We start from the raw sequence: 27,196 nt of genomic DNA on the forward strand, positions 1-27,196 counted from the left end.
TGTGGAATGATAGTCGCTAAACTTATGATGAAAATTGTGGTAAAATCTGACATTTTTTAAAATAACTGTGATTTAGGCTTCAATCATCTAAATGTGTTCAAATAACAGATTTTGTTAAAATAATATATTTGTTTAGTAATATTTTATAAATCAACATTGACCTGTTGAAAAATGCTGCTGTCATATATTATAATATTTTTATTATCAAGATCTTTAACCATGGAAATGAAGATTCTTCGATTTGTTTGCAATTATCACATTTTTTCATGTCATGCATTTTTTGGATATTTACATAAATATTTCCCAAAATAATGTAAAAATTAACATTTTTAGTATATTTTTTAAGTACGCCACTGCTCCCAAACAATCAACTCACCTTCTCATTTCTCAGTGGCATTTTCTTGAAAATAGGAATAAAAAAAAGTCCTGAGCAAACATCTCCCACACCCACACACCTACGTACACTGAAATAAAAAAAAAGTACCAAATTCCTAAATTCTAGGAATTTTGGCTCCTTTCCTTATTCAGTAATTGGGTTTTTTGGATTACTAAATAAGAAAAGAAGGCAAAATTTCTAGAATTTAGGAACTTGGTACTTTTTTTTTATTTCAGTGTACACAGCGGCGAAGCGATTTTCCGCCCGCTGGCTATAGTTTATGAATGAAGTCCAATCCACCCTTAAACCTCCCCCTTTCCACCTGCCCCCTTTGTGAATCCACGTGTGTGTTTCTTTGAAGACTATTCACGGTAGACCACCTGGTAAAAGGTGCACTTTTCTCTCTCTCTGCGCCATTCATCCTCGTGAGCCCAAATTCGCTACACAAACACACCCAGCACGGGTGGGGTGAAGGGCGTCGCGACGCCCCTTCCACCCTTCCCTTTTCACCTTTGGTGGGGGAGTATGTGCAGAAATTTCGAGTAGCAAACGACGGTGTGGTAACAAAATTGAATTGTATGTAATCCGGAAGGGGTTGGAAAGGGGAGGGCGATTTGAAAGTGAGCTCAAAAGGGGTGAATCGGGACACGTGGATTTTTGAAGAGGAGGGGGACCTTGCGAACAACGATGGATGATTACTAATTCATGGCGAGAGGCGGAGGCTTTAGAAATTGTGTGACTTTTCCCCGGTTTTTCAGCCACTGGTGAGGATATTCAAACTGGCAGCACACACGGTTCAGCGAGCAGTGACGGCAAACTGTGGAAGGTATTGTGTGTTGAGGCTGCTGCTGCTGCTGCTGCTGGAGTTGAAATCACAATGACTTTTCTTTGGGGTCGCGCAGTCAATTTCCGGGTAGATTGGCACAAGTAGCTGCAGCAGGTAGCAGTTACTTACAAACATTGAGGATTTGGGTGGGGGTTGGAACATTTAGCTTAAAATAGTTTTGTTTGGATTAATAATGAGATGATTTCTTAATATGGAAGTTACAGTTGAAGGAAAACTTTTTGACATTTCCTATCTATTTAGAATTGTTCGTTGTTGTTTCTATTTATATATTTTTTTTTTAAATAAAAAATGATTTTTATTTTTGAAAAATCAACGCTTTATCATGCAACTTAATTTATTAGGATTGTTTAAACAATTATGAAGCAGTATAAAAGCGTTTTTTTTATTTCAGTAAAAATTTAAGGACAATGTTTTTCAAGGTTCGTGTAAAGAGAGAAAAAAAATGATATTTTAAGGTGAAGCCGTTGATCATTTTCGAAGAAATTTGATCATCACTATAAAATATTCTGTATTAAATTAAATTTAACGAATTTCAGCACCAAAATGAATCAGCATGTGCTGGTTGTTGCCATCTTGAAGCCACTGAAGGAATTTTTGATCTAAATCAATTGTGCTTCAAAATTTATATAATTTTGTGGCACAGTCATTGACGTCCTGGTTGGCAATCATTGATTAATGACGATTTCCATAACTTTACAAGGAATGGGATAATCGTTACCAAAGGAATCAGCATGTGTAGGGCACTATTCCAAACAACTTGTTGAAGGAATTTTGTCAAAATATTGAAAGTGACGCAAAATTTATATCTTTGAACAAAAATCATGACAATGATGGAAGTCTTCACGTTAAAACCTAGTCTAACATTTCAAAAGTGCGTGATCATTATCATTAGTTTTTTTAATCCTGAGGTATCGGGTAGTGCTGTTAGGGTGCCAATTAATGAACATATTTTTTGATTAATTTACATTTCGTCGCCGCCGTGCTAACATGTCGTACGTGCATTTTGGGCCAAATTGAGTTAAGAACGCCATTTTGTGCAGCTAACAATAACCTTTTGACCTTCACAGATCCCCAAAATTCGATTCAATCCTGAGATATTCAACGAAAACTCCGTGCATTTTTGTCACTTTACATATGAAAGTAGTTTCAATCTTGTAATCCCTGAAAATTGATGTAATTGCGACAATTGGAAAAAGGGATTTCAGTTCAGAACGCGTTTGACGCACGTACAAGTTAGACTACCGTGAACATTTGTAAGCAAGCAATTCAACCAAACTTCGGGACGATGCACATAATGGTCAGCCAAACAAAACGTGTTTGTTATTGTTTACATTGCGTGCTTTCGTTTTTGTTTATTCAAGGTCAAACATTAAAACGCGTTTTTCTCGGAACGTCGAAATGGCGAGTGTGTGAAAATAGTACGACGACGTCGATTTGAGTAGCTGTATCTCAGGAATCGAAAAGACTTTCCTAGGTTTCTTAGACAAATTTGAATGATTTTTGTTTTGAAAATGAAATAAGCTGATTATTATTTTTCTGAATCAAACTTGAACTGCCCAAGTTTGAAAACGAGCACATTTTTCATTTAAAAATCAGTATGGGAAATATACCCATTTTAATCACTCTAAGCCGTTTGACCAATTCTCATCACTTTTTCCGTTTTCCGCTATTAAATCAACATTTACAGATATTTCAACAATGGAGAGTTGCTTGCTCACTTTAATTCGAGCTATTTATAACTTTGGAACAGTCAAAAACACTTTTTGAAAGCCTCAATTTATGAACAAAGTGCTGATAGGCCGATAATAGAAATAGGCTGAAAAAGGGTATAGTTCCCCTACTAGTCAGTATTAGTTGTAGAGTACTTTTCAATTGTAAGTTTTATTCGCATCAATAAGATTTTTAAAAAATTGCAAGAATATCGAATAAATAAAAAACATTTTATTTTTGTGTTATTCGGCATATGAAAAATAAAATCCTAAAAAAAAATGATTGTTTTAAAACCAATCATTTTAATTTTAATAATTTTTTTTTCAAAAATTCAAATGTCCTTAACCAGATTAAGCACCATCAAGTACTATGGCCTAGAAGATTTTTTTTAGTCCCCTGAAACAAAAATGTATTTTGGGAATTTAACCTTTAGTGATAAAGAGTGAAATAAAATAATCGGATTTTTCCCCTGTACATTTTTTCTCCAAAATGTTCTAAGCATAATCAGGCTTAGTGATTTTTCACGTTTAAAATTGCAGATTTCACGGAGACTGTAATTTCAAAAAATCAAATTTCACGGAAATTTCGCCAATCGTGAAAAATGTTATAATAACCCTGAAAATCTTATGTACAAATTACAGAAACTTCGTTTTATGCGATCTTATAATTTTTTTCACTTAACTTGAACGTGACACAAAAAAAAAAAACAAAATCTTTTCTAATTTTCAAAAAAAAAACACACGTGGTTTATGAATGGACTCTATAAATATTTTGAAACGAAATGAAGGGCAAGCGTATTCTCCTTTATTGAAATGATTTTTTTAATATCATCAGTCGGATAGCTAAAAAGTTTTCGCATAGTTTGCTTCTACTTTATCTTTTCACATTTTATTGAATTTCATATCAAAGCAAGATTTAATAATCTTGTCCAACCAAAATGATTAAAATAACTCGAAATTTCTATGAAATTTTTCCCGGTTAAAATATTTTTTGAATTAAAAACCAGGAGCCAAAAATAATTTAATCTGTGTCAAAATCTTCAAATTTTTATTCGAAAGCAGAACAAAACAAACAAAAAAGATGTTTTTATTAAACTTCTACGGGAACATTCACCCAAATAATGAAATATCGTGAAAATTAAACAGAACACAGAAAAAATTGATACTGAACCAATTCAATCAAAAAAAAAATTTCAATCTTTCAAAAACTTATCATAAAATACTTACATGGTCTATTTTAAAAAGTTTTGGTTAAAAAGCCGAATTTTGTAAAAAAAAGTTGTAAAAAAATTATGTTAATGTATGTTTTGCTAACAATTCTTCCAATTGCTTTTCAATTGAAAACTAATAAATATATTTTAAAAATCTTCATGGATGAAGTCATTATTATGTTGTTATTTCTAAGCTACGTTTTGAAAAAATAGGTAAATTCCACGTTAGTCCAAGGAAATCTTAAAATTTCACGAATCACGAAATTCACTAAGCGAAATCATAACCTACAACCTTGCCAAAGACACCAAATTAATTTTAAAGTCCCTTCTCAAGATGGGAAATGACTTGGACTTTGGAATGCATGGACAAATTTTCATCCAGATAAAAAAATGAAAATTCAAAAATCGAAAAAAAATGTAAAAAAATGTAGACTACTCAAATGTCATGAAATTATCTCAAAATTCCTTTTCCCTAGGCAGCTTCTTAAATTTTCACGATGAATGTTGATTTTTTTAGGTTTCTAAACGCGGTCGCAAACAAACTTTGAAAACTTGCCCGCTTTTGTTGGCGTTTTGGAGTCGTCATTAATTCAAGCTATAAATCACTACATGATAAATGCATAAAATGGAGCTGTCAAATGCTAGAAAATCATAGCGATTTTGCAAAAAATGGGGACTTAACTATGAAAATATAAACTTGAAGATAATCTAAGTTGGGACTCAATAAACAAAAACTGTACAGTTTTCTCTTTTGAACATTAATATTTGTTTAAGTTACGTAAAAAAAAACTTTGCTTTATACTTTTACTAATCGAAATATAACAATCTTTAAAATTCTTGGCTATATTTGGACCTAAAAAGTTTAAGTCTCATAAATCCACAGCTCTTATTCCTAAATTTACTACTAAAACGTCAATTATAAAATCATTCAGTATCGGTAATCGTAAAACGTTTTGGAATTTAGTGAGCGATGCCCTTTGCCATTTCAACCTCACTCTAAATCAGTGCTAAAATATTGATGAGCTCGGTCCATCGCGCTTCAACGCCTCCGTGCTCTGACCAGGGCCAACAAATTTCACGAGGGCCTTTCACTCCACCCTCAGAACTCCCAGAACTTTAACGGGTCGAAATTTTCAAAATATTTTCCCATCACACCATCACCTAAACAATCATTCACACTTTTCAACCGAATGCTCTCGATTCCTCCCCCAACTCCTGCATCATCAGCCTCTGAACAGGTCACTCTGCCAGACTCACGCAGCTCTCTTCTTCTGGCCATGAATATTTCAATCATTGCTGCTGCTGTTCGAAGGTGGTCCAAAATCCCTCCCGAATTTTCTTACAAAGGCCTGGAATTTTCCGAATCGAAAGCATAAGCCTCGGTATCGGGCTCGATTTTGGGCCACACCAACGACCCCGTCAACAATCACCGCGAGGGTGGCAGGCAGCCGGCTCACATTCATCCCATTCCGAATAACAACTGGTTTCATTGTTTCCAAAACGAGGGGTGGAAGAGTGAAAGGTCGGGGAGCTTATGCTAATTCATTTTACATGAAACGCCCCTCGTTCGGTCAAGCAGGAGCTCCTTTTAAATATATAGAAATTTTTCAAAATGCCTAGGAAAAATATTTTATGGGTCACGGATATTTGAAAAGGACGCTTTAAGCGTCATTTTCATGAAGACAATTTTTGGAAACATTAATTTGCAATAATAATTTCCTTCATCCTTCAACCGTGATGTCCATGTACGTCTTAAAAAAATGGAGCTTTAAAAAAAATGTTTCTTTTAAAATTGTAATTAAAAAAACATGGTGACCATGATGGTCACTGTGCTTCTTATAAATGTCAGCATGAAAGTGAGCAAATTGAATTTATATATTAAATCGATCATTAAGGCTAGGACTAAAAATGATTCATTAAAAATTCAAGAAATCAATATTAAAATTTATTTGCTTTCAATCATTAAGTGAAAATTTTGTTTTAAGTAAATGAATCCAAATTTACTTACAAAACTTTTTTTTTAAATGCCTTCAAAACTGGAGATATTTTTTTGATTTCTGTTTCAATACCGTATAAAACTTGTAACCTAGAAACTTTTTTTCCGTGTTGTGATTCGAACTTGTTTTCTTTGAGAAAAACAAGACATTTAGAGAGTATTTAAACAATCCTATTTATCAATGTTTAAAAATAATAGACAACTAACTTTTGAAACGTTTAAAAATATGTGAAGTCGGAGCCAAACATTTGTTGAAAGCTGGAGTCGGATTCGTTTGAAATATGACCCGATTCCACAGCCCTGATCAAAAGTTGCCAAAATCTGCCTAAATTGATTGTCTGGTGGCGGAGGGCTTATGTTTGGAAGGGTGTGCGATTCGCAATCGAATTAGTTGCCATCCCCTTTCTTCCCCTTCCCAATAAAATTTATATTACATCCTATCTTTTTTTTCTCTCTCTCTTCTAATTACAGGTGAGTGTCGCGACGGTCTGATCCAAGACGAGGAGCTGTGTTTTAGCGCCGGGCCATGGTCAAGGTTCTGGGTTCCAGCCGCCGCGAGTAAATTTTAATCCTTTTTTGGCGACTGGATAGGGATCTCAAGTGTGTGTTTCCAAGGAGTTGGCACTCAAATGGTGAGAGAGAATGAGTGCAGGGTGGTGGGAGGTGAGTGAATGAGAGGGGTAGTGCATAATGAAACGAAGTGGGTTTTGGGAGGGGAAAATGAGTTCCCTCGCTGGGATCAAGTCGGAAAATGTTTGCTGGATTATTTTCATTGTTTCTTTTTTCTTTTACATGAAAGTGTATTTCCTAAGAATGGCTCGTAATTTCTGGATGATAAAAAAAACTGCATACAATTTGCTCATAATATGTCAGTTTAATATACCGTAAACCGGGGTGACTTTGATAGGATTTGAATATGTTTTTGGAATATTTTTCAACAGGTAAGGTTTTTCTTAAAATTATTATTTTTAAAACATGTACTGGGGTAGGCCACATAAAGTCCATGCACTATTTTGGATAGCATGTTTTTTCAATAGTGTTTAGAAAAATAGTAACGTTAAACAATCTTTGTTTAAATTCCGGGGTGACTTTAATAGTCATAGTTTTTATTGTTAATATCATATTTGAGATGTTCAAATTTTGTTTGTACGTTAAATGTACCATCACTGAAGTAGCTGATATAGTTTTTGAGAAAAAAAATCAATGTTGATATTTAGTTGTCTAAATTTATAAGCTTTTTAACAAAATACTTATAAATTTAAGGTAAAACTGTTAAAAAGTCGGAATTTTGCATGAAGTTTGCTTAAACTAGTTGTGTTTATAAAATTATCGATTTTTATTGCATTTTATACTGAATTGAAAGCACGAATCACAAATTTTCACAATTTACATGAAATTTGTTCAACTGAAATTGCCTATAAATTTGGAGATTTTTTTAATTGTGTTTCAAAAACACATATTATTTATTATTTAAAAATTTATTTACTCTTTTCCTAGTGGAAAATTGTCCAAAGAATCCAAAAATGAATTCCGTTTTCCGATTCAAAATCATGTTCGTTGAGAAAATCATGACACTTTGAGAAGTTTAAAATAATGATTTTCATGAACATTTGCTAAACTATAGTTAACTAATTTGTTAAACTTTTAAAAAATTTATGAAAAGTTCTTTTTGAGGTACTTTGATCACTTCTCTACCTCGGTCAGTATGATTCTATTTTAATTGTACTCTTATTTTAATTGTACTCTTCATTTTGCCGTTAAATCGCAATCCTATCAAAGTCACCCCGGTTATCAAAGTCACTCCGTTTTACGGTACCATTTTAATGATTTTTTCTTGCATTTCAATTGCAAATTTACTTACATTTCCTGTAAATCTCGATCGGCCTACTACCCAACATCAAACAAAAAAACGTCACTGGAGAGTACTGTTAAGCATCCTTTTGAAGACTAAAAAGTTCAACTTTTCAGCACTTTTATTGAAAAGTAATATGTTTGGATACTATTTTGGAGTTCCACTCTTATCTTGATGACAAAAAACATTTAAGCTAATAAACAAACGTTCAGTTGAAAAATTCTCTTCAAAGAGTGTTTTCCAGTATTTCAATTGAAAATAAAAAAAAACTTTTCGTTTTTTGGGATATCATTGTGATAGAAATTATTTAAAATATTCTTCATTTAAAACACCACGTTACGACCAAAATCTCTCAGTCCACTAAAATCCATGCGTTTAGAATCATTTTAAGCATGTTTGGGTTTATTCAAAAATCCTTTGAATTTTTGCAAATTTCAATATAAAGGCCACCACATTTTTTTACCGGAACAAGATTTTTTCGCATTTTTTTGTGTTTATAACCAAGTAGCAAACACTTTGGCTTTTTCAAAAATTAACGGCTTTTTTTTTAAACTCGAGTCAAGAAATTCGTTCCGTGTCACCACAATGAAATGTTGGACGCTCACTGCACTCAAATAGAGCCTAACCTTTTTCAAATAGGAAATCTCCGGAATCCCCCCAAAAACCACAAAAAATAATCAGCTGACTCGAAGACAGCGTCCATTCCCATCCCTCCTCCCATAAACCTTCAAAGCGTCCAACCACCCCCAACCAAGTGAGTTCTCCTTCAACACACTCACTCTCTCCCAGCACTCACTTCCCCTTATCACGAAAGAAAAACTCTCTCGCTCTCTCCGTCCTTTCTCTCCCTCTCTTGCGTGCTATCACTTCGGCAACTTTAGCTTCGTGTTTGGCTGCGTTCTTCCGGGAGAATGCCAAATTCCAAGAATTTCACTGCTCACAGCTCCAGACCAGTCTGGAGCGTCGGAACGGTCGGTCCAGCTTTGGTTCAGCCCTGTCACAGGGGCTTCGAACCGGGGGTTGGCGCGTCCTTATCAGCTGTCAAGTGGAGAGTGGAAGAGCAGTGTTCCGGAATTTCGCGCCGTCCAGGGTTGGAATTGAGCGAGAGAGAGCGAGTGAGTGCGAGAGGGAGAGCGTCCGGACTTCGGACTGTTCCGGCCTGCCTCAAAACTGTGCCAGAACGGGTTCGGAAGCGCCACAATTGTCCGGGACGTCGTCGGGCTTGCTGCTAGAGGGCGCCACCACCGGAGTCTGCCAGAAGTCGAGGCAAGGCCGGGTCCAGCAGTTGATTATAAATTTAGTTGTCGGCCAGGTCCCGCCGAAGCAGGTCGCAGCAGCAGGTTCTACTGGAGATTCCTTAGCAGGGAGGACCTGTGCTGAAAGCCCTCTGGTGGCCACCAGTTTGAGTTTAGTGGTGATTAGTGGGCGCACAAGTGACAAGTGTTGCATCCCGGAGGTCAGCCCGGACCGGAAGCGAGAACCAAGTGTTGCAAGTGCAGAGTGTGATACCGGAAGTGGACGCCAAGTGATCCGGAACAAGTGTTGACGACGGTTCCGAACACGATGAAGAGGACAATATTAATCCCAGACACGAGCGTTTATCGTTGGGACCGAAAATTTATGGCCCATCGCAAGTACCCTCCGTAACTTGATGGTCGGGGGGCTTAGCGGCGCACACTCTCCGGGTCCGGTTTCCCGGAATCCGAGCCCCGCCGCCGTCACCCCGGACGTTTTGACAAATGACAGCCCAAGTGAGTGTTACACTTCGTTCTTTTTTTTTTGCTTACTCTTGTTCCGGAAAAAAACCGAATTTTGTACCATCGTATATTTTTTGCACTGGGGCTGAAGTGGAAAATTTATAACTGTTTTCACTAGGTCATAAAAAGAATGTCGTACCCCTCGTTCCGTCCCCAAATCGAAACCCGTTCTATACCAACCTCCCAAAAAGAAAAAAAAAAACGATTTAATATCATGTGTAGATGGGGAAGTTTTTCCCCGCGCGTCGAGTTTATACCGACGAAAGCAATGGAAAAGTTTTTCCGCGGCTTAACCATAACCAAGGAGTGGAAAACAAGCGGACGAAAGAAGGGAAGGCGATGGGGTGTTGGGAAAGCGCGCACTTCTTATGGTGGTGGCGAGGTCGTCCGTGGGAGTTTACTCTCACTCTTTAGAAATTTGAAGTTCGCCGCGGCGCAACGCGTTTCTAAACTTTGGTCCCGGTTGCTGGACATTAGGCGGGTGTGGGGTAAAGTGGGGAACCTGTTGAATAGTTTTTAGTGGGAAAGTAGTTGAGGAACGTTTCTTTCTCACATTTATATAGCAATTTTATGCAATATAGCAAAGTTCGGCCTTTTGTTATTTCAAAATTAACCCTCTACAACCGAACCTTGCCTCCAGGCGGGCTTTGATCTTTAAATCGTCAAAAATCAATATTTCAACCAATTGTTGATCTTTAAAATAAATTGAAAAAAGAACTCTTAAAATTTAAGAAAATTTAATGCTTGAAAGTTTGACTTGTTTTATTGCCCATGTTTAAAAAACTGTTATTTTTTCTGAAGTCAACTTTGGATGGGATTCTCGCTAATATTTCTTCTATATTATGTGCAAAAAGTATGCATTTATTTTCTAGTGTACCAGACTATGCCCCTAAGCATTTTTTACAATTTAAATAGTATATAGTTTAAAAGGTAAAAAAAAACAGCAAAAATTTCAAAAAGTGACTTTTACAGTGAAAAAACTAGATAGGCAAAAAGTAATGATAGGAGGTGGTAGAGTAAGTCAAATACTATCCGAAACAAACATAAACTAAAAAAGATAAATGCAAGTTCAAATACTAAAAATAAAACAAGAGAAGTATAGTTTTTCGTAGCACAAAAGTTGCTCAAAATGACCAAAAATGGGGCATAAGAGGGTTAATTTCAGTACTCCTACTATTGAAACGAATTGTCATATCTTCAAAATTCATTGCATTTCAGAAAGGTCTTTCGATTACCCATCGTACGATGAGTCGCATGATGGATCTAGACATCACTTTCATCAAAGTATCTTAGATTTAAAGGCTTTAAAATAGTGTTTAATAATCACTTAAGTACTCATAACTGTTGATAGAGTTGTCAGATCTTTAATCGGGGTTTCCTCCAAAAACCAAAAAATAATCTTCCAGGTCTAGTAAACATCGTATTTTTTACGAAAAACTTTTTTATTAACTACCTAAACTTAATCGTTTTGAATAAATACTTATGGTACCCCAAGACGGATCGAATGACACTAACCCGGCAAACATCGGCTTAGCCAGAACTGAGATAACCGAGTTATTATGATCAAAATTCTACCACACATACAGAGATATTTGCAAATGCTATGATTTTGTGAAAATTTATAAAAAATAGGAAGCCCTATTAAGAAGTTTATTTTCGGAGTTATTTTTATCCATTAAGGCCTGAATAAAAAAAAAATTACCGGTAATGTTGGAAAATCGTCTTTTAAGGATTCTACGAAAATGTTAGGCTTTCAGGTTTAGATAATTTTGATTTTTGAGTCAATATGACCCATCAGGCTTAAAAGGGTTAAAGCATTTCTTCAGTGAGGAAGGCAAGAATGGTTGTAATTTACTGAAAGTTATTAAATGAAAAACAAATCGATTAAAACTGCTGCAAATTTATAAGGTTACTTTAACAATTGAACAATTGAGTTTAAAAGATATTTTCAATGGCATTTTGAACATCAATCCAGCAAATCTAATTGTTCAAAATTACTTGAAAACTTATTTTTTGAAATTCCGTTGTGAAACTACTCACTTTTCCTGTCATTCTTGAACGACGAAATAGCCTACTTTTCTGTACCAAAAATAACAGAATCAAATAGCAACACTTTTCAAAATAAATGCTGAAAAGTTCAGCACTTGTTTCGAAAAGTAACTCTTTTCAACATTTTGTTGATTTAAAAGATTTATTGACAAAATACATGAAAATTTGACTTAAAATTTCAATCATTGTGAGTTTTTTGGAATTGCAAAAAATTTTGTATGGAACTCGTTGCAAAACTTGTTTTTTTCAGCACTCTTCGTATTTATCCAACTCGGTGAACGGATAAATGTACGACTCGTGCTGAAAAAATCCTCTTTTTGCAACTTGTTGCATAAACTACTATTATTTGTCATTCAATTGCCATGCTTTTTCAAATCTGCACTACACCTTCAATTAGTGTTTTGTAAATTTTATTCAAAATAAATGTAACCCTCTACAACCCAACCCCGCTTTTAGACGGGCTTCGATTTAAAAAATCGCCAAAAATCCATTTTTCAACCAATTTTAGATCTTTAAAATGCATTGAAAAGAAGAACTCTTAAAATTTTAGAAAATATATGGGTTGCATGTTTTATGTGACTTTGCCAACCTTCGATTATTCAATGTTTCGATAGTTCAAATAAGTAAAAAAAAATTTTTGTGCTTTTAAGTTCAGTGACTTCAGATTAGTCAATCTTCGACTGTCTGTTGTTTCTAAATAAATATTTTAAATATTTACAACAACTTAGACTTTTGTACCCAGACTTTAAAAATTCATTGTTGGGATCATATTTCAACTCAACGACCATAATAAAGACAACGGAATTAGAAGTTTATGTTAAATACAACATTTTCTGTAATTCCCAAAAACAAGGTTTGATTTGTAAACGTGAAACGTTTATTTCCTGCATGTTAATTAAATTTGTCGTCAAGATAAGTGTCAAATTCCAAAAATAAATACGACGAGTGCTGAAAAAATCAAGTTTTGCAACGAGTTGAACATTTTTGCAATTCCAAAAAACGCTTCTTAAATCTTAAATGGAATTTAATGTCAAACTTTCATGTGCTTAGTAAATTCAACGTTCAAAACCAAATAATATTGACAAATGTTACTTTTCAATACAAGTGTTGAAGAGTTTAACTTTTCAGCACCCATTTCAGTGGTGAAAAGTAGAACTTTTCATCACTGGTATTGAAAGGTATTAATTTTCCATTTTTTTTTTGTTGGAAAAAGTAGGCCGTTCCGTTTCTCCAGAAGTACAGGAAAAGTTGACAGTTTCACAACGGAATTGCAAAAAAAATGTTTTTGGATTGTATTATTCGAAGATTCGATTATCAAGAGAAACCAAATTTGCGAGGCCTTCAGATGATCGACTCCGGACAGCAAATTTTGGAAATTGTAGCATTAAAAATTGTTTCTTCATGACCATTTTTTCAAATTAAATTTTCTGATAATTATGTTTTATTTTCACTTTACCCCACTTGTCCCACCCTGGGTTCATTTCTAACACGCCCAAAAGTTTCCCCCATCTCTCCCAGCCTAGTCTTTCGCATTAGTAGTGGCACACAAGCTACTGGCAATTATGAAACTCTTTCCCGCGCCGTTTTTTGCGCCACTTTTCGAAGGATGCCTCGTATCTTCTCCCCGCACTATTCACAGAAAATCTACTGAAAACTGTCTGTTGGCACTGAACTTTTGCCTCTGCCTTCTACTAACGACCTCCAAATATGGGAACTGAACGGAACAAAAGTGGGTAAAGGGTTGGCAGACAGACGGAGTCGGACAGACAGTCAGACAGACGTGTAGGTTTCGAGACCTCCCCCCCTTATCACGTGGGATGCCCTCTCTCTGGTGGCCGTCAGAACGAATTCGTGGTGGTTGTTTTATGTGACAATTGGCGAACATTTTGATGGTCGTTGGCTGTCATAACGAGGTTTTATGATTTTTCATTTGGCTGGGCTGACAAGTTTTCGAGTGTGTGTGTGTGTGTGTGTTTGAATGGATATGAGTGTGTTTGAGGTTGATTGTTATTGGTTGGGAGGATGACTGGCTGAGTCCGAAAACTTGGTATTATGCAAACCCACTGAACAAATAAAAAGAACGCTGGTGGAAATTGCATTTGCAAAAGCTTTTGTTGTTTTTTATCGCGATGGTGGGATTACGGAGGAAAAAAATAAATTGATTTTTTAAAACTCGGTTTTTTTTTGTGGAGTTTGGTCAGCCAGTTACTATGCGGTCATTTTGATTATTAGTTTTATTGGTTAAAAAAGAATGGTTTTTCACTCTTGCCAAAAAATCTTCAAAAAGGAATTGAAGTCAAACTTAGAAATGCTCTATCCCGAGATTTGAGGGAAAGAGATTTGATTCAAAGACTCAAAGATTCAAAGATTCAAAGATTCAAAGATTCAAAGATTCAAAGATTCAAAGATTCAAAGATTCAAAGATTCAAAGATTCAAAGATTCAAAGATTCAAAGATTCAAAGATTCAAAGATTCAAAGATTCAAAGATTCAAAGATTCAAAGATTCAAAGATTCAAAGATTCAAAGATTCAAAGATTCAAAGATTCAAAGATTCAAAGATTCAAAGATTCAAAGATTCAAAGATTCAAAGATTCAAAGATTCAAAGATTCAAAGATTCAAAGATTCAAAGATTCAAAGATTCAAAGATTCAAAGATTCAAAGATTCAAAGATTCAAAGATTCAAAGATTCAAAGATTCAAAGATTCAAAGATTCAAAGATTCAAAGATTCAAAGATTCAAAGATTCAAAGATTCAAAGATTCAAAGATTCAAAGATTCAAAGATTCAAAGATTCAAAGATTCAAAGATTCAAAGATTCAAAGATTCAAAGATTCAAAGATTCAAAGATTCAAAGATTCAAAGATTCAAAGATTCAAAGATTCAAAGATTCAAAGATTCAAAGATTCAAAGATTCAAAGATTCAAAGATTCAAAGATTCAAAGATTCAAAGATTCAAAGATTCAAAGATTCAAAGATTCAAAGATTCAAAGATTCAAAGATTCAAAGATTCAAAGATTCAAAGATTCAAAGATTCAAAGATTCAAAGATTCAAAGATTCAAAGATTCAAAGATTCAAAGATTCAAAGATTCAAAGATTCAAAGATTCAAAGATTCAAAGATTCAAAGATTCAAAGATTCAAAGATTCAAAGATTCAAAGATTCAAAGATTCAAAGATTCAAAGATTCAAAGATTCAAAGATTCAAAGATTCAAAGATTCAAAGATTCAAAGATTCAAAGATTCAAAGATTCAAAGATTCAAAGATTCAAAGATTCAAAGATTCAAAGATTCAAAGATTCAAAGATTCAAAGATTCAAAGATTCAAAGATTCAAAGATTCAAAGATTCAAAGATTCAAAGATTCAAAGATTCAAAGATTCAAAGATTCAAAGATTCAAAGATTCAAAGATTCAAAGATTCAAAGATTCAAAGATTCAAAGATTCAAAGATTCAAAGATTCAAAGATTCAAAGATTCAAAGATTCAAAGATTCAAAGATTCAAAGATTCAAAGATTCAAAGATTCAAAGATTCAAAGATTCAAAGATTCAAAGATTCAAAGATTCAAAGATTCAAAGATTCAAAGATTCAAAGATTCAAAGATTCAAAGATTCAAAGATTCAAAGATTCAAAGATTCAAAGATTCAAAGATTCAAAGATTCAAAGATTCAAAGATTCAAAGATTCAAAGATTCAAAGATTCAAAGATTCAAAGATTTGAAAATTTGAAAATTTGAAAATTTGAAAATTTGAAAATTTGAAAATTTAAAAATTTGAAAATTTGAAAATTTGAAAATTTGAAAATTTGAAAATTTGAAAATTTGAAAATTTGAAAATTTGAAAATTTGAAAATTTGAAAATTTGAATATTTGAAAATTTGAAAATTTGAAAATTTGAAAATTTGAAAATTTGAAAATTTGAAAATTTGAAAATTTAAAAATTTGAAAATTTGAAAATTTGAAAATTTGAAAATTTGAAAATTTGAAAATTTGAAAATTTGAAAATTTGAAAATTTGAAAATTTGAAAATTTGAAAATTTGAAAATTTGAAAATTTGAAAATGTGAAAATTTGAAAATCTGAAAATTTGAAAATTTGAAAATTTGAAAATTTAAAAATTTAAAAATTTGAAAATTTGAAAATTTGAAAATTTGAAAATTTGAAAATTTGAAAATTTAAAAATTTGAAAATTTGAAAATTTGAAAATTTGAAAATTTGAAAATTTGAAAATTTGAAAATTTGAAAATTTGAAAATTTGAAAATTTGAAAATTTGAAAATTTGAAAATTTGAAAATTTGAAAATTTGAAAATTTGAAAATTTGAAAATTTGAAAATTTTAAAATTTGATAATCTGAAAATTTGAAGATTGAATTTGAAGATTGTAAAATTCAAGCATTTGAAGATTTGAATGTTTACGTGATTAAATATTTTCAATAAAATAATTTATTATGGAAATTGGAAAAATATCTTATTTCAACATAAGCTTCAACACGAACAACTTGATTACAGCACGACTTGCCAACCAACTTAATACATTCATGAATGACAAACACCACTTCCCCAAAACCCCGTTTTAGAAGTGGAATTGAATTTCGGTGGTAAACTCAAAACTCAAACCCAAAACTGTTGCTTGATCCCATCGCTGCTGCTGAAAGTATCAACTTTTGCCACTGTGGTCTAAAGTAAACAGATGAATTATGTTTGGCTGGCCTGACTCGAATTTACTCGCAACTTCTCGGAAATTGGGAAAACAAGCATACAAACACACGCGCATAAGTTAAATTAAGTACGTTTGTTTCAGGGTGACTGTAATTGAGGGGGGTTGAATTTGATGATAACTGAAAAACTGATTAAAATTAGAGAAAAACTTTGAAAATACTTTAAAAATGAGTTTACTGAATTTCAAAGATTTTTGCCAGTGCAACGCGAATAAATTGTCCCCATTTCAAAGGTGAGAGGCTGAAAATCACAGCAATCACAACTCTGGTACAGCAAATAATAATAATCAACAATTCCAACTGGAAAACACACACGTTCATGAGAAAAAGGGGCAGTAGTTCAACGCAATCAATTTCCGATTGCGCGCGTTTCGAAATTAATTTCATTCATTATTAATTGCTGGTACGTGGGACATACTTTTTCCGTTTGGCTCAATCATTTGCGCCAGGGTGAAAATTAATGGTACAATTGTTAAGTGTGGGTGTGTGTGTGGATGTGTGCTTGTGGTGATGGAGTTTAAGCAAACAGGGCGGATAATTTGGAGCAAATTTAAATTAAAACAAATGAGAATTCTTGCAAACATAACGAAAATCCAACAGCTCATATGAAAATACTAAAAATTAATGAAGATTAACATTAAATAAACTTGTTTTGAACAAATATTGCATACAACTTTGCTGTCTACTTAAAATATGCAATTATTTAGCCCACATTCCATTATGTGTTACAGCCAACATGTACGGCAATTAGTAACAATGCTTATAATGGCTAATTTCGCAACAAAAATTACCATTCCAGCACAAAAACACTCATTCTGCTGTTTATGGTGCCAGTAATAACACGTTAAACAACTTGTTCACTATTATAATTTTCCCACACCAAAAATGTTCCTCCCCCTCCAGACCCCACCACCAACGCATGAAATGACTAACGTTTAGCCCGAATTATTTACGCAACGATTGGTGGTGGAACCCTCGCCCCGTACAGCAGAGCCAATTAATAGCGCTCCATAAATTTGTCCCCCAACCTCTGGTCAAATACAACATGACCACCACCGCCACCGCTACCGGAACTGGACTCAGCCATCTCGCGAAAAACCCGGTCAATTTACCCCCATTCCCGGGTTGAATTATTAACACCGAAAAATATTTCCAATTTTCTACATTGCCTTCCCCCCTCCCTCTCATCACCATCGTGCAAATATTGAAAACATGAAAAAATAATTCGACGTTTTGGAACCGGTTTTGCTGGCACCACTTCCGGCCCGGACTTGAAATCTACATGCTGATTGGTGAACCGGTGTATCAATTCAATAAATTCATCAATATTTTAGGAAGTCAATTTTGCTCGGCTTTTAAACCTTACTCCAACTACCCTTACTTGGCTCGGTTGAGCTAGAATCTGGATTTGAGAGCACATACAACAGACGTATCAGGTCAAGTTTTTTTCTTCAAATGATTGAACTTAAAAAATTGTCCGGAGAACACTAGGCTTGAAAATAAAATAACGATAAATTATAAAGCTTTAGATAAAATACTAATTTATATCTAGAATGACATAATAAAATAATTGCAAAATTATAATTAAAAGAATGAAAAAGATATTCAGAAAAAGTGCCAATAAAAGCACAAAAACTTCGTCCAAAGAGGTTATTTTTGTCCCTAATCATGAATCCAAGCTCCATTTTTCGATATTTCTTCTGCACATCACCCTCTGCAAAGTAAGAAAATAATCTGAAATTTTCAAAATAAAAACTGTGTGCTAAATGAAAAAAAAAACCATTCTGAATTATTGCAGATTCAAAAAGTACATTAAATTTTTCATAAAATGGTATGTCCTAAAAAAAAAATACAGTCAAGTAACGAAAAATGGAAGCAATTATCATTTTTTTGTATTTTTTTCGATGAAAAATATTGGTTTTCAGAATTTTGAGCATGCCATCAAATCAAGCATCCAATTTTAAATAAAAGTCCTTTTGAAATTATTGAAAACACAAAGGGGTCATACCGCCGCTCCCTTACGAGATATCAAACAATGGAGCTCAGATTCATGATCAGGGAAAAAAGTAAAAAAAAGTAAAAGTTTCATATTTTTTTGTCACTTCTTAAATATTTTTGTGAGTTTTGTCCATTCTTCCCGCAAACATTTGTTCTGTTTCTGTAATAGTTTTGTTAGTGTTTTCTTCTTTAGAACTTGAGAAATTCTTTTTAAATTTGAGCATTTTTCTAAACAAATTTTCATTCGTTTTTGTTATATTCTTGTATAAAAAAATAAATATTTGTTTGTTCAGTTCAAAAACAAATATCATAAGTGGAACTATTGCAAAGTATTTTATATTCGTTTATTTTAATAAATATAACACATGCATGTTTTCGTAATATTTCTTTGAGTTTGTCATACAGTTTCTTAGGACTTATTGCGAGTACTTATTCATGCTTTCAATATATTTATTTTTGGCTCAGTTAGGCCGTTGGAAATATTTTTCAAAGTTTATGTTGATATTTTTTCGAAAAACTTCAAAATTTTTATGAAAATTAAAGTTTTATCAACTGAAAACCAGTTAAAATGCATTTTCCCGCGTTTATAATCATATTTGGGTAATTCTCTACCAACTCACACGAAATCGGGAAAAGTTGCCCCGACCCCTCTTCGATTTGCGTGAAACTTTGTCCTAAGGGGTAACTTTTGTCCCTGATCACGAATCCGAGGTCCGTTTTTTGATATCTCGTGACGGAGGGGCGGTACGACCCCTTCAATTTTTGAACATGCGAAAAGCGAGGTATTTTTCAATAATTTGCAGCCTGAAACGGTGATGAGATAGAAATTTGGTGTCAAAGGGACTTTTATGTAAAATTAGACGCCCGATTTGATGGCGTACTCAGAATTCCGAAAAAAACGTATTTTTCATCAAAAAAAAAAAACACTAAAAACGATTTAAAAATTCTCCCATTTTCCGTTACTCGACTGTAAAATTTTTTGGAACATGTCATTTTATGGGAAATTTAATGTACTTTTCAAATCTGCATTGACCCAGAAGGGTTATTTTTTCATTTAGAACATAATTTTTCATTTTAAAATTTCGTGTTTTTTCTAACTTTGTAGGATTATTTTTTAGAGTGTTACAATGTTCTACAAAGTTGTAGAGCAGACAATTACATTTTGATATAAAGACATAAGGGGTTTGCTGATAAACATCACGAGTTATTGCGATTTTACGAAAAAAAGTTTTGAAAAAGTTACTTTTTGCGTTTCTCTTTGTTTCGTTGTCCGTGTCTGTCGCGGGTGACCATGAACGGCCATGATCGATGACGACCAACTTTTTCAAAACTTTTTTTCGTAAAATCGCGATGACTCGTGATGTTTATAAGCAAACCCCTTATGTCTACATATCAAGATTATTGTAATTGTCTGCTCTACAATTTTGTAGAACATTGTTACACTCTAAAAAATAACCCAGCAAAGTTAGAAAAAACACGAAAATTTAAAATGACAAATTTTGTTCTAAATGAAAAAATGACCCTTGTGGGTCAATGTAGATTCGAAAAGCACATTAAATTTCCCATAAAATGACATGTTCCAAAAATTTTTACAGTCGAGTAACGGAAAATGGGAGAATTTTTAAATCGTTTTTAGTGTTTTTTTTGATGAAAAATACGTTTTTTCGGAATTCTGAGTACGCCATCAAATCGGGCGTCTAATTTTACATAAAAGTCCCTTTGACACCAAATTTCTATCTCATCACCGTTTCAGGCTGCAAATTATTGAAAAATACCTCGCTTTTCGCATGTTCAAAAATTGAAGGGGTCGTACCGCCCCTCCGTCACGAGATATCAAAAAACGGACCTCGGATTCGTGATCAGGGACAAAAGTTACCCCTTAGGACAAATTTTCACGCAAATCGAAAAGGGGTCAGGGCAACTGCTGTTTGAGTTGGCGGAGAATTACCCATTTAGCATGTTTGAACTCCTTTGAAAACATTTTAAATTTTCATGAAATACCAATGTACAGTCCCACAAAAAAATTTTTTTGGGGAAAAAAAATCCGTCAATACCTTGATATTTTCAAAACTAATGATTGGAAAGCAACTGTACGCCTGTAAAAAGCATTGTGAACTTTGAAAAATATTTGCAACTGCCTTATATATTATATATTTACTTGTATTTTTCCAATTCTTTCAAAAATGAGCAGTTCTTTGAGGTTACAGTTTTCGCCTTGTAAGCGGAAGGCGATGGGTTCGATTCCTGTCTGGCTCAGCAAAGTCAGATCCATAAAAGATTAAAGAGTGGGAATACTGAGAAGATGGGTTTCGATCAGTGGCGTGCTGGATTTCCAATCCAGAGATCGTGAGTTCAATTCTCGTACCGGGATCATGAAATACTGCATTACTAAAAAACATGCTGTTTAAATATAATTTACATGTAGAAATTCACAAAATTTTATATTACAGAATATTTGTTAAATCCACTCAAAAGATGATTATTAATCACTCCTGAAAGTTTCATGAAGATATTTCATGATTAAACTGAGTAAGAGACGATTTAAGCTCATAATTTTGCCATGCGCAAAGTGGGCTGTCAAACGTTATTAACGTTTTTCTCTAAACTCTGAGTTTATTTACGGGTGCCGCGGAACTTTTGAGCCGATTTGGTCAAGACAGTGTTGAGATATCGAGGCACTCGTTTTTTTGAAACTGCTTACTTGAAATTGCTATATTTCGGCAATGATGCAACCAAATATCTTCAAATTTGTTATGTTAGTAGGTGAAAATGTATTTTTTAATGCCCTGAAAAAAGAATTAAAAAAAGTTGTAGTGTGTGCCCATACTTTCCTCTGACTTTTTTTTGCCGATATACATGTATGTACACGGAGAAAAAAGAGTTCCCAAAATCGAGAACAAGCGTTCATGAAAATCGAAACTACGAACAAAGTGTTCTGATTGCATGGTACGTTTTTCAAAATCGTACCATGGGATTTGAACACTTTTTCCGTGGTTCCGATTTTCATGAACGCTTGTTCACGATTTTGGGAACTCTTTTTTCTATTCCGATGTCTTTCAATCTTTGTACCGTTAAACGGGGTGACTTTTAAGGGTTTGAGATTTTTCCGCAAAATGAATTGTACAAATTGAATACGTATGGAATAATATGGAATCATACTGACCATGGTAGAGAATTGTTCAAAGTACTTCAAGAAGAAGTTTTCATTAAATTTTGAAATGTTTAAAAAGTTAGGTAAGCATAACGAAGGAAATGTTGATGAATAGCATTATTTTAATATTCTCGAAGTGTCATGATTTTCTCAATGAAAATGATTTCGAGTCGGAAAATGGAATGCATTTTCGAACTCTTTGGACAATTTTCTACTGGGAGATGGTAAAATATGTTTGTAAATAATAAATATTATGTGTTTTTGAAATATGATTCAAAAAATCGTCAAATTTAGAACAAATATCATATAAAATGTGAAAACTTCTGATTCGTGCTTCGAATTCAGTTAAAATGCAATATGAATCGATAATTTTTGCAAAAGAAAATCTGTTTTTTTTTTCGAATTCTAGGCAAAATTGTGAGTTTTTAACAATTGACCTGAAATTTATATGGGTTTGCTTAAAAACATCACGATTTATCGCGATTTTACGAAAAAAAAGTTTTGAACAAGTTACTTTTTGCGTTTATCTTTGTTTCGTCGTCCGTGTCTGTCGCGGGTGACCATGAACAGGCATGAATAACGACGACCAACTTTTTCAAAACTTTTTATTCGTAAAATCGCGATAACTCGTGATACTTACAAGCAAACCCCTTATGTTTATATATCATTTTTTTTGTAATTGTCTGTAAAATGACCCTTCTGGGTCAATGTAGATTTGAAAAGTACATCAAATTATGCTTTAAAAGACATGTACCATTTTTTTACAGTCGAGGAACGAAAAATTGCAGAGTTTTTTAAAAAAAATAATGATTTTTTCGATGAAAAATATGTTTTTTTTTCGGAATTCTGAGTACGCCATTAGATCAGGGGTCTAATTTTACATAAAAGTCCCTTTGACACTAAATTTCTATCTCATCACCGTTTCAGGCTGCAAATGATTGAAAAACACCTCTATTTCGCATGCTTAAAAATGAAAGGGGTCGTACCGCCCTCCGTCACGAGATGTCAAAACACGGACCTCGAATTCGTGATCAGGGACAAAAGTTACCCCTTAGGACAAAGTTTCACGCAAATCGAAGAGGGGTCGGGGCAACCGCTGTTTGAGTTGGCGGAGAATAACTAACATGTATTTTATTTAAAAGCTTATAAACTTAGATAACTAAATATAAACATTGCTGTTTTTTCTTAAAAACTATATCATCAACCTTAGTGATGGTACATTTCACCTAAAAAAAAATTAAACACTTTGATTTTGATTTTAATAAGAAGAGTTATGACTATTAAAGTCACCCCGGAATATTTCTAATCTAATCTAATCTAATCTAACCCTAGCGCAGCCAGTCTTTCGAGGGCATCCTGGAGAATGCCTTAGGTTGATTGACGCCTAGCATCTTCTTGTCATTATCAACATTTGCAGTGCGCCATTGCATTAACATGCATTGAAACATCACAAACGTCGAAGTGGCCAGGCCAACTGCGTAAAGTTAACCGCAAAGATGATTCGTTGAATTGGATTGAGTTTGAACACGAATGTTCAAACAGCAATACAGTTCTGAATCTACAGGGAGGAAGAAACGTGGGGATCCCCGCTCACGTTCCTGTTTGTTTGAGTTACGAATCGTTGGGAGCCACCATGCTAAGAAGTTTTGGTGCTCCGGGACCCTCTAGGATGGGACATCGAATTTTCGCGAATGCCCTGGACACTATTTGCCGTGGTTATAGCGCCACAACTCGCTCTCTGTTGGTGAGAAGATAAAAATTTATTATAGCGAAAAAACAGGTTTATGGAGATGTTAGTATTTTTAAGTTACAGTTAAGTTATCCTACTACAATTAAACTTAAACTTTTAGATTAAAAACTGTTAAGCAAAAAAATATAGCACAAATTTAAAAAAGAAAAAGGAAAAATGAGACTTACCTTATGCAACGTATACAAACATTCTGAAAAACGAACGAGCCTACCTTAAAACACTCATGCCTCACTTGCCGGTTGATTTCCATCGCAGAATCCCTCCACAGCAAAAGCGAGTGAGAGCGCACTCTCTGTGTAACGAGCCGAAACCAGCCAGAACGATGAATATACACAGTATCAGCCCCGTGCGTGTGTGAAAAGGCCGACACGACGGGTACACACAGATAGGCGCCACAAGGATGTGCACCAACACCAAGCATGCAGCCGACACACCCCACAGCACCGACGCCGCCTTTCTCGAACACAAACACAACAGTTGAGAGCAGCTACGACTTCCGACTCTCGTCGTGCCAGATCCGGCCGGGCGTCACAGATTGAACAAATCACCACCACAGACCACCAAAACAAGCGCGTTGAAAACCGAACCGCACCTCTAAAAATCACTCTGCCGCCCGAACTTGGTGTTGAAAAAAACGAATTCTTACTAATATCCATAACATTAGAATCAAACTAGAATGTCTGCTCTCTTTGTCTGTGAAACTTGCCAGTCACTGCCACACGCACACAAGCATAACACCCAACCACTTTTCGAAGCCGCTGTCAATTTGAATCATCCGGGTGGCGTAGCGCGATCCCCCACGTCCATCAGCAAAATGAAAAATCGCGAAAAACTGGAACAATCGATTAACTTTAACAAAACCATCATGCAATTCGTGATATTAGTTCTCTAGAATCAATCTTCCACCGAATTAATCACAAACTACTGCAAAAATCAACACATTTTTCACAAAACACACGCGACACGAAGCAAACGCGACCGGCCCACAGGGCAGCGTTGCCAGACTCCCTTAAAGTCACCCCGGAATATTTTAATATTAACAAATTTAAATAAGTTTAAACATACTAAAACGCTTTGAAAATTTTCAATGAGTCATAATCTCTAGTGAAAGTTTTTTTTAAATAAAAAAATATCGTCTAGATAGCAAAATCAATTATTGACGGAAAATAAAGTTAGATCAATTTAGCTGTGAATCTGGATGGTAAAACAAATCATCATTAAAATGTAACAGAACAAGAATGCTAGCTCCCTTTTACAAAAGGACCTTTACATGTAATAGATGTAAATTAAACATTTTCAAAGACAAATTACATACTTTTCTGACACAAAACTTATGTGCATCATCAAATGTAATTTAACCCTGTTTTTATGACTGTTTATCCAAAAATTTTACTCAATCTTGAGATAAATAAGCCAGAAACTTTAATCTAGAAACCAATCTATCTCACCAAACTATCCCACCCCTAATTATATTAAATTCGGGCACAAAACTCGAAAACTCTCAGCTCTTGATTTCAATCAAACAAAGTCCAGTCACGTGCCAAAAGTCACCCAAAAATCTTACCACTTTCACAAATTGCCCCAGCTCCAAAGAAGTGGAAATGCCACAACAGTAGCCGGACAGGTAGCAAGATCTTCAAGTGTCCTTCTCGCATTCGAAATTGTTGGTCCCCGGCGGTAGTATTTGGCAAGTTGGTGCGGGTGGGGCTCGCACTCCGGTTGATAATGTTGATAAAGTGCGTATTTTGAAAAATGGTTGAAGCCTAAAAAAGCCCGAATGAAGGATGGGCATTTTTCGAGGGGTTGAATTGGGACGTGTTTGAGAGGAAATTTTGTGCACTGACAGTCGGCAAGGTCCAACTTCCGGGAAGATTAATGGTCCGCCCAACGCGGGGGTGGGTGGCAAGGGAGTACCCGTCGGCGTGAAGGCGTAAATTTATTCGATACAAATGTAAATCGCTTTTTGCTTTGATTTTTTGTCCGTGTTTTTTTTAGTACTAGAGCGCGATCTGGACTGAATCCGGACGCCAAATGATGGCGTTCCGATGCTAATCTGGGAAGCCAATTTTTCAAGCGCTTGGGGTTGAGAGAGATTCCATGTACTGGCGGGAGCGAAGTGAAGTGTGCCAAACGCAATAAGGCGTGAAATTTATTAAAATCTGCTTGAGGGAAAAGCTTAACAATCGATTAGAAGTAGGTCTCTGGTTGTTTGGGAACTTCGGATTGGTCCTAGAGTTGAGATTTAGTTATGCGTTAGTAAATCCTAGATTACAATTATCGGATTTTGACATAATTGATTGGGGAGACTCTGGAGTGGAAGAAATAAAGAATCCGATTTTTTATCTGAACCAAAAAAAAAACAAAAATCAGTAGAATAGATTTTTTAGACCACCTCAGTGATTGCAAAATCAGTTGCAAAAGCTTCCTGCTTGCATTCAATTGCGCCTGAATGCAGGCAACAACAAAACACCATTAAAAAAGGTTTGTATTCCAAATGTTTCCGCTTGAGGTCGAAACTCATGATGTTGATACGAAATCTGTTCCGAGCCCGAACTGTTGAGGTTATGTGAAAATCATCCTTTTTGCAAATTCTTATTTTGTGTATAACTTTTAAAGCATCTTACGAAACTAAATTATTTTCAAAACGGATTTATGGAAACACAAACCGGACCGAATGGAACTGATCCGGCATAAATCAGTTCAGTCAGAACCGAGATATTAGAGTGGCATTTTTTTCTAAACTCATTCCCACAGTTAGACAATTTGCATGTTCCTATGTCTAGGAAGCGTATTATAGAAGTTCATTTTTCGAGCGATTTTACAAGGGGTTTCCAGCATCAAGGATAACTAATCAATCTAAATGGAATTACCAGGATTACTGGCAATATGTCACGAATTACTATGATTTCCCAGAATTACTTGGGATTCCCAGAAACCACGCAGAATTGCTTTAATTTATAAAAAATAACTTGGATTTACTGCCTAGCTTCCAGCATATTAAGAAAAGTCTTTGGAATTGGATCGAATGACAGCTGTCAAACGCACAAAACCACTTATTTGGCAAAAGTGCGTCCAACCCGGGAGTTCCCGGCACAAAATTTCCGGGAGTTTTATATGTTGTACGGGGAATTCCCGGAATCAAACAAAAATCTTTATTTGGCCTGGAAATTACATTAATATCACAACTTTTCTAAAATTTTACATGAATTGGTACCGTTTTATTTGTTGTCATTTTTGTTTTTAGCCATCTTAAACCAATTTTTAAGCTGTTTTAGTCATGTCATATAGAAATAAATAAAAAAATATTTATAAGATACTTATTTAATTTGAATTAGAAATGTGGTGCATATAAAATTCAAAGCACAACAGAGAACAACAAAAAATTGTTTCAGTTATCTAAAAACTGTTATCCTTGTTTAGATTGATATTAATATTATATAGCTAGTTCTATAAATTTAAAGCCTGAAAAACATAGCAAATATGAAGAAAACATAGATTTTATGACTTTTTCAAAAACGTTCCGGGAATATATAAATATTTTTCCCGTTTTCCCGGAAACTCAAAACCTGAGAAAATTTGACGTCCTGCTTGGAAATCATCCAATAATGGGGTAAACATCAGTTTGACAACTGATTTTGACGTTTGACAACTTATTTTGACGTTTGAGTGCTTTTTCATCCGAATACACTTGAATAAGAGAACATCCGAATCTGCGGACATTCCGGATCCGCTCTGTACTTCTTACAACCATAAAAGGCATCAAGGAAAAGCAAAATGCATTCTGCCGA

At 34.5% G+C, this 27,196-nt stretch overlaps 1 protein-coding gene across 2 annotated transcripts in view; it reads left to right on the forward strand.

Moving 5' to 3' along the window:
• Window positions 1–27,196, forward strand: part of LOC6032364 (matrix metalloproteinase-2) — a 556,187-nt gene that overhangs the window by 137,732 nt on the left and 391,259 nt on the right. The window contains exon 1 of one of the 2 annotated variants that reach the window (XM_038251686.1): window positions 8,951–9,742. The exons of the other annotated variant lie outside the window; for it this stretch is intronic. Coding sequence (XP_038107614.1) covers window positions 9,731–9,742 — 12 coding nt within the window. The 5' untranslated portion in view covers window positions 8,951–9,730. Of the gene's footprint in view, window positions 1–8,950; window positions 9,743–27,196 lie in introns of those variants that run through there. 2 annotated transcript variants of the gene reach the window in all.

The sequence above is a fragment of the Culex quinquefasciatus genome, chromosome 2, assembly GCF_015732765.1.
Source record: "Culex quinquefasciatus strain JHB chromosome 2, VPISU_Cqui_1.0_pri_paternal, whole genome shotgun sequence".
NCBI lineage: Eukaryota > Metazoa > Arthropoda > Insecta > Diptera > Culicidae > Culex > Culex quinquefasciatus.